The 12,966-nt window shown below is 39.7% G+C and overlaps 1 protein-coding gene across 2 annotated transcripts in view; it reads left to right on the top strand.

The window, feature by feature from the left end:
- The window catches only part of LOC109818459 (protein ESMERALDA 1), a 36,884-nt gene that overhangs the window by 20,995 nt on the left and 2,923 nt on the right, over window positions 1-12,966 (top strand). For both annotated transcript variants that reach the window (XM_020383937.3, XM_020383935.3), the window contains exon 6: window positions 8,444-8,648. In XM_020383937.3, coding sequence (XP_020239526.1) covers window positions 8,444-8,648 — 205 coding nt within the window. The remainder of the gene's footprint in view (window positions 1-8,443; window positions 8,649-12,966) is intronic.

Here is a 12,966-nt window from a genome sequence, read left to right as displayed (position 1 = left end):
TAGGCAAACATAGTCGTAGTTCATTTTCTCCAAGTGTCCCCAACCGAGCGGTGTCTCTCCTTTTGCTTTAGTTCACTCGGATATTTGGGGGCCGAGTCGGGTCACGTCCACTTTAGGATTTCAGTATTTTGTAACTTTTATTGATGATTACTCTTGGTGTACTTGGCTATTTTTAATGAAATCTCATTCTGAATTATTTTCCATATTTCAATCTTTTTATAATGAAATTCAGACTCAATTTGGTGTTTCTATTCGTACTTTTCGTAGTGATAATGCTCGTGAATACCTCTCTCACTCCTTTAAAGCCTTCATGGCTTCCCATGACATTCTTCATCAGACTTCTTGTGCATATACCCCTCAACAAAATGGGGTGGCTGAGCGTAAAAATAGACACCTAATTGAGACCACTCGCACCCTCTTACTTCATGGTCACGTTCCTCAACCTTTTTGGGGTGATGCTGTTCTCACTGCATGCTATCTCATCAATCGAATGCCATCTTCTGTCCTCAACAATCAAATACCTCACTCTATTTTATTTCCCACTCAACCTCTCCACCCCCTACCCCCTCGCGTCTTTGGATCTACATGTTTTGTCCATAATCACAGTCCTGGTCTTACAAACTCTCCGCTCGGTCTCACAAATGTGTCTTTTTAGGGTATACTAGGTCTCAAAAGGGGTATAAATGTTTCTCACCCTCCCTTCGTCGCTACTTGATTTCAACTGATGTCACCTTTCTTGAGTCTTCTCTCTACTTTTCATCTACTTCCTCTTCTCCTACACTTGTCCTTGCCCCTTCACCGTTCCCTCTTGTCTTTGATACTCCTCCTGTGTCTGCTGTGTCACCCGACCCACCACCTCCGCCTCCACTTCAAGTTTATCATCGTCGGCAACGCTCCAGCCTTCCCATTGGACCCCCACCCGACTCTACTTCAGTGCCACAACCTCCGTCTCCTCCGGTCCCACCACTTGAGTCTGACCTCCCTATTGCCCTCCGGAAAGGTAATCGTTCTACTCGTAATCCTTCTCCTCATTATATTACTCTAAGTTATCACCGGTTATCCCCCTCCCTATATATTTGTCTCTCTTCTCTTTCCTCTATGTCTATTCCTAAAAATGTAGGTGATGCCTTGGCCCACCCTGGTTGGAGACAAGCCATGCTTGATGAACTGTGTGCTCTTCAGAACAATGGTACTTGGGATCTTGTTTCTTTGCCTCCTGGGAAGTCTGTGGTTGGATGTCGATGGATCTTTACAGTCAAGGTTGGTCCTGATGGCACCATTGATCGACTCAAAGCTCGTTTGGTCGCCAAAGGTTATACTCAAATTTTTGGATTAGACTATGGTGACACTTTCTCCCCCGTTGCCAAGATGACCTCTGTCAGATTATTCTTAGCCATGGCTGCTCTTCGCCGTTGGCCTCTCTATCAACTGGATGTTAAAAATGCCTTTCTTCATGGGGATTTGCTTGAGGAAATTTATATGGAGCAACCTCCTGGGTTTGTTGCTCAGGGGGAGTCTTCCAGTTTGGTATGTCGTCTCTGCAAATTACTTTATGGTCTTAAGCAGTCTCCAAGGGCATGGTTTGGTAGATTCAGTACTGTAGTACAACAGTTTGGTATGACTCGAAGCGAAGCTGATCATTCGGTCTTTTATCGACATTCCACTGCTGGGTGCATTTACTTGATAGTGTATGTTGATGATATTGTTCTTACCGGTAGTGATCATCATGGCATTTCTCAGATAAAACATCTTTGCCATCACTTTCAGACAAAAGACCTTGGTAAACTTAGATATTTCTTGGGGATTGAGGTAGCGCAATCTACAAATGGAATTGTAATATCTCAAAGAAAGTATGCATTGGATATTTTAGAGGAAACTGGGCTAATGAATCCAAGCCCGTTGATACACCTATGGATCCTAATGCTAAACTTCTACCAAGTCAGGGGGAGCCTTTCTCAGATCCTGAGAGGTACAGAAGATTGGTTGGGAAATTGAATTATCTCACGGTAACTCGTCCTGACATCTCTTTTGCGGTTAGTGTGGTGAGTCAATTTCTCAATTCTCCATGTACAGGACATTGGAATGCAGTCATCTGCATTCTGAAGTATATCAAAGGTGCTCCAGGAAAAGGTTTATTATATGGCTACAACAATCATACCCAAGTTCTGGGATACTCAGATGCAGATTGGGCAGGCTCTCCCTCTGACAGGAGATCCACCTCAGGTTATTGTGTCTTTATCGGTGATAACTTGATTTCCTGGAAAAGCAAGAAGCAGAATGTAGTGGCAAGATCTAGTGCAGAAGCAGAATATCGTGCTATGGCCTCTGCTACGTGTGAGCTTATTTGGCTCAAACAGTTGCTTAAAGAACTGAGATTTGGCGAAGTTACACAGATGACTCTCATATGTGATAACCAAGCTGCCCTTCATATTGCCTCAAATCCAGTATTTCACGAGAGGACCAAACACATTGAAATAGATTGTCACTTCATTCGTGAGAAGATTTTATCTGGGGACATTACTACTCAGTTTGTTAACTCTACTGATCAGTTGGCAGATGTCTTCACCAAATCATTACGGGGTCCTAGGATTGATTATATTTGTAACAAGCTTGGTGCATATGATCTATATACACCAGCTGGAGGGGGAGTGTTAGATATAGTTTTATCTTATGGGCCTAGGCCCACTACTTTGTATATAAACCTATCTTTTGCTTTGCAATACACAAGGAATATGTTCTCTCCATTCACCATTACTCTCAACAAGGGAGAAAGTAGAAAAGAAAAAGAGAATAAAAACATGGAAAAAAATCAACAAATGAATGTAAATGAAGAATAGTTGAAGGAAGTAGGAAAAAAATATTAAGATGCAAAAAAAAAAAAATTGTTGTGTTTGTTGGAGTTGTTCACCAAAGTTGTTCATCGGAGTGACGGGCTATGATGGTTCAGGTTGCCGACCACAAAGGTAACTGGAAGGTAGTAGTCGAACTTGAACAAAGCTTTAGAGAACCCTAGGGCAGCAACTTTTGTGACTCGGAGCAACAACATTTTTGAAGTTTGCAAAGAGACTGTGCCAAATAATGACTTGGAAAAAGAGAATGATTTTATTATTATCATTCATAATTATTACATTTTCCTTACACCTATTTGTAACAATCTAATCTTCCAAAAATAAGAAATAAGGAAAAAATATGCTGAAAAATAAACTAGAAGATTCTACAGATATTTTCTCTAATTACGAAGATTTTCCTCTAATTACACTCCCCTTCAAGTTGGTAAATGAATATCAATCATTTCCAACTTGCCTACAAGATCTTGCTTGAAATCTACCCTGAGGGAACCCTTTTGTAAAGATATCTGCTATCTGAAGTTCTGTAGGAACATGAGTTGTAATCACAAAGCCTCTGTCTAGATTATCTTTGATGAAATGTCTATTAATCTTAATGTGTTTGGTCTTGTCATGTTGTATTGGATTATGGACAATGCTCATGGCAGACTTATTGTCACAGTATAGTTGCATGGGATTGTCCACCTTGACTTTAAGGTCATCCAAAATGATTTTCATCCAGAGTCCTTCACACATTCCTTGAGCAAGGGCTCGAAATTCAGCTTCTGCACTAGAACGAGATACTCTATCTTGCTTTTTGCTCCTCCACGTTACCAAACTATCTCCAAGAAACATACAATACCCAGAAGTAGATTTTCTGTCAGTAAAAGAACCTGCATAGTCAGCATCAATATATATTTTCATAGTCAATTTGTCTTCCCTTTTGAACAATAGCCCCTTTCTTGGACTTGACTTCAAGTACTGGAGAATTTTTTCAACTGCTTGCATGTGTCTCTCTCTTGGATCATGCATGAATTGGCTTACTACACTAACTGCATAAGCAATGTTTGGTCTTGTGTGTGATAGATAAATCAATTTTCCTACCAATCTCTGATATTGGGCCTTCTTTACATGAGCACTTTCTTCACTTCCAATTTTGTGATTCTGTTCTATAGGAACTGTTGAGGTTCTACATCCCAACTTTCCTGTTTCTTTGAGAAGATCAAGTACATATTTCCTTTGGGAGATGAAAATTCCCTTCTTGGAGTAAGCAACCTCTATTCCAAGAAAATACTTGAGTTTTCCTAGGTCTTTCATTTCAAATTGGGCTGCCAATTTTTCTTTTAATGCCAATTTTTCTATTTCATCATCTCTTGCAATAATCATATCATCCACATAGACAAGCAATAGAGTGAGTTTACCTGTAGAAGAGTGCTTTATGAATAGAGTATGATCTCCTTGGCTTTGTCTATATCCCAAGGAAACCATTGCTTTTGCAAATCTTCCAAACCATGCTCTAGGGGATTGCTTAAGACCATACAATGCTTTCTTTAGGAGACATACCTTGTTTCTTTCATTTTGCACTTCAAAACCTGGAAGAATCTCCATGTACACTTCCTTTTCCATATTTCCATGAAGAAAGGCATTCTTCACATCCAACTGGTGTAAATCCCAACCAAAATGAGCAGCCAAAGCGAGAACAACTCGAACTGTATTCATCTTTGCCACTGGGACAAACGTCTCCTTATAGTCAATCCCATAAGTTTGGGTATAGCCTTTTGCCACCAATCTAGCTTTATATCTTTCTATTGTTGCATCTGCCTTATGTTTCACTGTGAATATCCATCTACATCGTACTGCCTTGTCTCTTAGCTTATCAACAATCTCCCAAGTTGAATTTCTTTCTAATGCATTCATCTCTTCTTTCATGGCTTGAGTCTAATGTTCAAGTTTCATGGCGTCCTTGACTGAGGTAGGAATTTTTGTAGCATCAATGGCAACAATAAAGCTTCTGTGCTTATCAGAAAGATTGTTAGTGCAAACATATCGGGAAATAGGATATTTAGCGCATGACCTTCTTTCCTTTCTTAATGCAATGGGTAAATCCTTAGTAATACTTACCTCCTCACTGTTATCTTCAGGGATCCTCACCTCTGGATTAGGCAATTTTTCTTGCTCAAGAGTCGAAGTGGGTAGTTTTCTTCTTTCATATTTTTTGTCAAAAAATTTGTCTTCCTCTTCTTCCGCTTCTTCCTCGCTGTGGGCCATGGTAGGTTCATTGCTCAGATCTTGGACATCCTGCAAAGACAAATATGGTAATGACAAGAAGGAGAGCTCCTCCACTTCAAGTGCTTTCTCCCCCTGAAGTGGTGGACTGACATAAAAGGATTGGATTTCATGAAAGGTGACATCCGTGGTGATAAAGACGCGACGACTTTGAGGATGATAACATTTGTACCCTTTTTTATTAGAAGGATACCCAATAAAGACACATTTAAGAGCTTTGGGATCTAATTTACTACGATAAGGATGATGAGAGTGAACAAAAATAGTACATTCGAAGACTCGACTAGGTAGACTCGATATTAGGGGGGAAGAGGGAACAAAAGAAAATAGAGACTCTATAGGACTAATTCCATTTAAGATACGGGTGGGTAACCTGTTGATGAGATATGTGGCAGTTAACACAGCTTCTTCCCAGTAATTTTTTGGAACAAACATTTGAAAAAGAAGAGCTCTAGTTACTTCAAGAAGATAACGATTCTTTCTTTCTGCAACCCCATTTTGTTGAGGGGTGTTCACACATGTTAGTTCATGAACAATACCATTATGAGACAAAAAATTGAGAAATTCATGATTCACATATTTAGTACCATTATCAGACCTGATTCTTTTAATATTTTTTTCCAAATTGATTTTGGACAAGACAGAAAAAGTTAACAAAGATTTGGAAAACTTCTGATTTATTTTTCATAAGGTATGTCCACGTGACACGGGTACAATCGTTAATAAAGGTAACGAACCATTTGGCTTCGGAAATAGATTCTACGATAGGTCTCCAAACATCAGAGTGAATTAAATCAAATGGAGAAGTACTCTTTTTATTACTAATAGGATAGGATGCACGATGGTGTTTTGACAACTGACAAATATCACAATTAAAGGACTCAATAGACTCCTTAGTAAACAAATGAGGAAGTAAGGACTTGATAAGGTTGAATGAAGGATGCCCAAGCCTTTTATGATGTAGCCATATTTGGGAATTTTCCCATGTCTCAGATTTAGCTTGTTGACTCATGATTTTTGTTTTGTCTTGGTCATCAGATTCCAATAGATACAACCCACTCTACTCCTTAGCAGTTAAAATCGTCTTCACCATAGCAAGGTCCTGAAAAACACAATGAGTTGAGAAAAATGTTACTGAATAATTTAAATCTTTTGTGAGCTTTTGCACATAGATAAGATTATTGGCTAATTGTGGAACATGTAAAACATCCTTTAATACAATAGATGTTATATTCCTAGAGCCGCATATGGGTACACCTTGACCATTCGCAACTGTAATAAGTTGTTCTCTATTCCTTTTAATATATGATTCGAAGATCATACGAAAAGGTGTCATATGATCAGTTGCTCCTGAATCAAGAATCCAAATACCTTGAGACATAGGACCTAGAGTATGGAGAGAACTCTTACCTTTCATGGACAGAGTACATGGTCTAGAGGACTTACTTATTGATTCAATCATTGCTTTCAAACGATCTAGTTTCTCTTTGAAAGCTTTCATCTCAAGATCTGATGGTGGTGACATAATGGATTGATTCGGCGACTCTGTCTGTGGCGACAACGATGAGTGGGCTACACCGAAAAGGAGCAAAAACTCAAAAAACTCAGATCTACTAGAATCTAAGCCAAACGAGACGTCACCGACCCATGGAACGGACTTAGGAAGCTCCAGGGACCGGTTCTGTGATAGCGGCAGTGAGTGGGTCTCGCCGGAGCTAGGCGCGTGGGCTACACGCGCCGATGACGGTGGTGGCGCGTGGCGACGTCTTTCCCTAAGTGATTTCTGGCATTGTGTTTGTCGGAGGAGGGCACACCTTTCTGCCTTATCAACGGCCCCTACGTGACGGTGGCAATCGCAGTGGCTGGACAGCGACGGCGGTGGCTTCTATTGCAGCGGAGATGGAGCTCCCAAGATCGGGAGCTCTGATACCAACTTGGAAAAAGAGAATGATTTTATTATTATCATTCATAATTATTACATTTTCCTTACACCTATTTGTAACAATCTAATCTTCTAAAAATAAGGAAATAAGGAAAAAAATATGCTGAAAAATAAACTAGAAGATTCTACAGATATTTTCTCTAATTACGAAGATTTTCCTCTAATTACAACATAATGTATTGTGAATGGCAATCAACACTGAATCCGTTCTGCCATACCCTTATAGGGACGTTATAACCATTTTTTGACAACATTGTCTCATACTAGGCCAAATATTGCCTTTGTTGTGAGTTTGATTAGTCCGTTCATGCACCAATCCTAGGAGATTCACCTGCAAGTTGCACTTAGAATTGTGCAGAACCTAAAGAGGACTCTACGTGGGGATTTCTATTCAAACAAATAGAAGTGTGAGCCTTGAAGCATATACAAATTCTTACTATGCAGGGGAAATTGTGGATTGGTCAGGTGTAGGGTACTGCACCTTCCTTGAGGGAATCTGGTGACTTGGAAAAGCAAAAAAACAAAGTGTAGTTGCTAGTTCTAGTATTGAAGCAATGTTTAGGGTGATGGCACAAGGGATATGTGAACTTCTTTAGCTGAAGATTATCTTGGACAATTCGAAGATAAAATGGGATGAACTTTGTTGATAATGTAGTGCAACATGATAGCACCAAACACATTGAAGTAGACATGCGCTTTGTCAAAGAAAAATTAGACAGTGGCCTGATTTTCTCTCCATATGTATCCTAACAAGGCCAACTTGCAGACATTCTTACCAAGGGATTGAATAGCAACAAATTTGAGAAGATTGTATCCAAGTTGGGAATGGAAAACATCTATTCACTAGCTTAGGGGGTGTTAGAAATCTTGCATGTATAATTAGGAAAATCTTGTATTTACTTCTTATTAGTACTTGTTTAGTAAATTAGGAAACATCCAATAATTATAGGGATCTGATTTGATTTCATAATAGGTTGTTTTTTATTTCCTAAATTAGTACATGGATATGGTCCACACAATGTCTCAAAGTTGACAACCAAGGATTAATCTGCGCTCACGTGGCGTGGCTTCCACTAGCAAAACATTATTTTAACACATATGAGAATCAAACCTAGGAGAACCAAGTCACCATGTATATATATGATTCATTCTCAGAATTATGTAAGATAAAATATCAATTTATTCTTAAAATTCTACAATTTGGATTTATAAAGTATGAATCAGTTATTCTACTATTCCTAAATGTGCAATTCAAATGCTTGTGTTTTATTTTCGGATTAAACCTTTATGCTTTCATGCTTGTGAAGTTGTATCATGGTCATAATTTTGCAAGAGGAAACCTATTATGTTTGCGTTATTAACTTACAAATTTTGCTATTCAATCATGCAGGGTTATAAGGATTTCGCCTTTTGCAAATAGATTGTCATTTGATGCTCCTCTAGTTGTTCAACGGCTCAGATGCTTAGCAAATTATGAAGCTTTAAGATTTTCAAGTCCTATATTGACCATCAGTGAAGCTTTGGTTGAGAGAATGAAGAAACATAGCATAATGAATGGTGGAAAATATGTCTCCATACATCTTCGTTTTGAAGAGGTTGGTTGATAGAAACTTGGTATCTTTTTAGAAACAAACAAGGGATTTTTCCAAGATTAAATGTATTGCCTAACTTGCAAAACTTTCACAGTCTGCACCTCTAAATGCCCGAAGGCATCAATTCTCTTGCAAATGACAAGATATATCCCACTCGCTCAACTCATTTTCTTATTTACAACCATCATGCCTTAATTATTCTAATTATTGCATTCCAACTAACTACTTCATTAACAATTACTATTTGTATATTTGATTTGAGCCTGTTACAGATATTGTGAATATACTACAGATATTGTGGATACATATATTATGGTTATTATCCTCACTATCAATTAGGAATATGATTAGATTAGTTTCCTTAATATTAGAGATTAGTATCTCTATCATTTATTGTATTCACTCTATAAATAAGATTGGTATGTGTACAACAATACACACAATTCCTAAATCACAACATGGTATCAGAGCTCCCGATCTTGGGAGCTCTATTTTCGCTGTAACAATAGCCACTGCTGCCGCTATCCGGCAACTGTGGTTGCCGCTGTCACTGTAGGGGCCTTTGATACGGCAGAAAGGTGCGCCCTCCTTTGGCAAACACAATGCCGGAAATCGCTCTGAGAAAGACGCCGCCACGCGCCACCATCGTTGTTGGCGCGTGTAGCCCACGCGCCTAGCTCCGGCGTGATCTACTCGCCGTCGCTTCCGGTTATTGCCTCCGGTTGCTGCCTCCGACCGCCGCTTCCGGTCATCGACTCAGACGGCCGCTTCTGATCGTTGACTATGGTTGCCGACTCCGACTGTTGCTTCCGATTGTTGTCTCTGGTCGTCGTCTCCGACGATCGCTTCCAGTTGCCACCTCCGACCACCGCTTTTGATCGCCGCTTCTAGTCGTCGCCTTTGACCGCCGCTTCCAGTCGTCGACTCCGGTCGCTGATTCCGATCGCCACTTCCGGTCATCAACTCTGACCGCTGCTTTCGATAGCCGCCTTCGGTCGCCGCCTCTGACTGCCGCTTCTAGTCGTCGACTTCGACCGTCGCTTTCGATAGCCACCTCTGGTCGCCGCCTTCGATTGCCGCTTCTGGTTGCCCACTTCGACTGCCGCTTTCGATAGCTACCTCCGGTCGCTGCCTCCGACCGCCGCTTCCAGTCACCGACTCCGACCGTCACTTCAGGTGGCCGCCGCCTTCGACCGCCGCTTCTGGTCACCGACTCTAACCGTCGCTTTTGATAGCCACCTCTGGTCGCCGCCTCCGACCGTTGCTTCTGGTTGCTGCCTCCGATCGCCGCCTCCGACCGCTGCCTCCAGCTGCCTCCGGTGACCAGTTAGCAGATGTGTTCACAAAATTGCTTAAAGGACCTCGGATTGATTACATTTGTAACAAGCTTGGTGCATATGATATATATGCTCCAGCTTGAGGGGGAGTGTTACAGATATTGTGAATATATTACAAATATTGTGGATACATATATTATGGTTATTATCCTCACTATCAATTAGGGATATGATTAGATTAGTTTCCATAATATTAGAGATTAGTATTTCTATCATTTATTGTATTCACTCTATAAATAAGATTGGTATGTGTACAACAATACACACAATTCCTGAATCACAACAGAGCCTAAGCACAACAACTAGCCTGAACATAAAATTAGCTAAAATTGATGATGTGGCCTAGCATTGTAGTTATAGGGAGAAGACATGGCAAAGGGGTAAATCATTTTGTATCTTTCAATTTGAACCTTAAGACTTGGTCAAAGAGAGAATCTTCTATTCTCTAAACAACTTTACTTTGGGATTACAATGTTTTCTCTTTTGTAATAGTTTTTATTTTTCAATCAATAATAGTTGTGTTTCTATAAAATTTAATTCCTACCAATTGATTTGGCCTACCAAAGATGGAGGTCATGTGAACCAAGAAGGAGGTGTTGCCAAGTTTTATAGGTATAGACCTCGTTTGGTGGATCACTAATGCAGAAAGGTTCTTTGAGGAGTGAGAAATTCACCCATTTGATAAACTATTATAGAGTAAGAGTTCTTCTCTGTTATGTTGTAAGTTGGTTGGCACTCTACCACATCGACATTGTTTGCTTGCACTTTTTGTTATGTCTTTGTATGTTGTTTGATTTTTGCCAGCTTAGCATTAGTTTGTTTGTAAGTTGTTTGGCTTTTGCTAGCTCAACATTTGTTTGTTCGATCTTTGTATCTTCCTTTGTATTTTTCCTTCGAACTCTATGTAAACTAGCCTTTTTGTTTATGAGATTAGAATATGAAAATACAAGTAAAGTTCACAGAAATTTTCTCTCCTTTAGTTTCTTAGAATTCTACATGGTGTCCAAAGCTTGTACATCTTGTATGGCTTCCGATCCTAATAAGTGTCTTCCGTCATTGAATTCCTCTTTTTTGCTGACGAATCTCAATGTTGTCAAATATCAGTTATAACAGAAAAATGTGGTGGTTTGGACTTGAAGTTTTATGGTAGCATCCGCCATTGTCGTTATGGCATCGTAAAACTTTACAGTGGTCATCGCTTTTTTTTTAAAAATAACCTATTTTTGGGCTTCGACCCAGGCCCAAATGCAGTTGGCCCTTATTTTTTTTTTTGCTTGACTCACTTCTCCCCCAAAGTCACCAATGCTTTGCAATTGTAGAGGTCACACAAAGCCGCTACCCTAAGTTTGTAAACCTCTGTTCAATTTGGACCACCACTTTTCGATCACCTTTGTGGCCAACAACCAGAATTGCAGTGGCCCCACACTTCAATGAACATCTCCGGCGAATGCAACATTTTCTTTTATCAATATATACAAGCAGATAAACAACATTAGTTCGCATACGGCATTTAAATAGAGGGATCACACTTGCTCGCCTTAAATCCAAATTTCAAGGAAGTATGTTGTAGTCTCTCAAACCATTGTCGTGGAGCTTGTTTAATTTGCAAACAAGGGTAGAATCATTGGTTTCAAATCCTAGGGGCTGTTGCATATAGACAATTTCATTAGTAAGCCATTTAAAAAGGCATTATTCACATCCAATTGGTGAATGTCCCAATGATTTGAGATAGCTAGAGTGAGGAATGAGGATCAATCTATCAGTAACATGCTTAATGACTGGTGAGAAGGTTTCACTATGACAAGCCAAATTGTTGATGAAGGTTCTTAGCCACTAATTTGGCTCTTTATTGTTTCCAGAATCCATCAGGATTCTATTTAATTCTGAATACCCATTTATAGCCTATTGATTTTCTATTAAGAGGCAAATGAACAAGGGTCCATGTATTATTTTGAAGAAGTACAACATATTCTTGTTTCATGGCTTCAAGCCACTTAGGATCCTTCAAGGCTTGCTTAACATCCTTTGGTTAAGATTGAGTGACAAAAACAGAGGGATTTAACTTGGACTATGGAATGCCAGACTTAGATCTGGTTTGCATGGGATGAAAATTTTGTGATTGGACAGAAGGGGGAGACTATGTATGAGTGGCTGATAGAGATGAACCTGAGTTGATGGGTGAAGGACTAGGAGAGGATTCTATATCAAGACTAGAACATTAATGTTGGGCTAGTGACCAAAATGACAAATATAAGGGACTAAAATGTAAAGCGAAAATTAGTAGAATTACAAGTATGAGCTACAATGGCCTAGGAAGAAGGCCTGTTGAGCTGCCTTAAATTGCAAATACTCCTTATACTCCCTGGCGCAAAAAAGTATGCTCTCATTGCTCACCCTTGGACTTGGTCTTTTGTGCAACAACTTGTTTTGGAGACTGAACTACATTGAAAATTAATATACTTAAACAGAAAACAACTCAGAACTAACATGGCCAGAAGCAACAGGGAAGTGGCCAAAATAAAAGAGTGGTGAGAAAATTAAAGATGGTCTAAAACAAAGGCCTGCATGCCAAAAGTGATCCCAAATGAACTAGGGAGGGCTGGCAAATAAGACAGAGCCAATGGTGTGGCAAACCAATAAAATGAAGGTGGTTTATGAACCCCAAATGCCAGCAAAATAACTGCAATAGAAACTGTGTGGAGGCATGTGATTGAGGATCCGTTGGTGGCACTTAGACGTTTGGCTGGTCCGTGGCTTTTAAGGTGATTGGTGGTGGTATGTGTTAGTGGACAATGAGTCAATGGCTGCACCATGGCCTAGCACTTATAGTGGTTGAAACCCAAAACGGAAAACAAAGGGACCAACTAGTACCAAATTAAGGGATATTTCTGATAATAATGTATCATTATTCTGATGATTTAGTTACAGGGATGTACAATACACTTACACACATAACACACACATATGTGTGTGTGTTATAAAGT

Source organism: Cajanus cajan, chromosome 11 (genome assembly GCF_000230855.2).
Source record: "Cajanus cajan strain Asha chromosome 11, NIPB_CcT2T_4, whole genome shotgun sequence".
Classification (NCBI taxonomy): Eukaryota; Viridiplantae; Streptophyta; class Magnoliopsida; order Fabales; family Fabaceae; genus Cajanus; species Cajanus cajan.
Note: the sequence above shows the minus strand (reverse complement) of the source record. Positions and strands in the feature narration are given on the sequence as shown.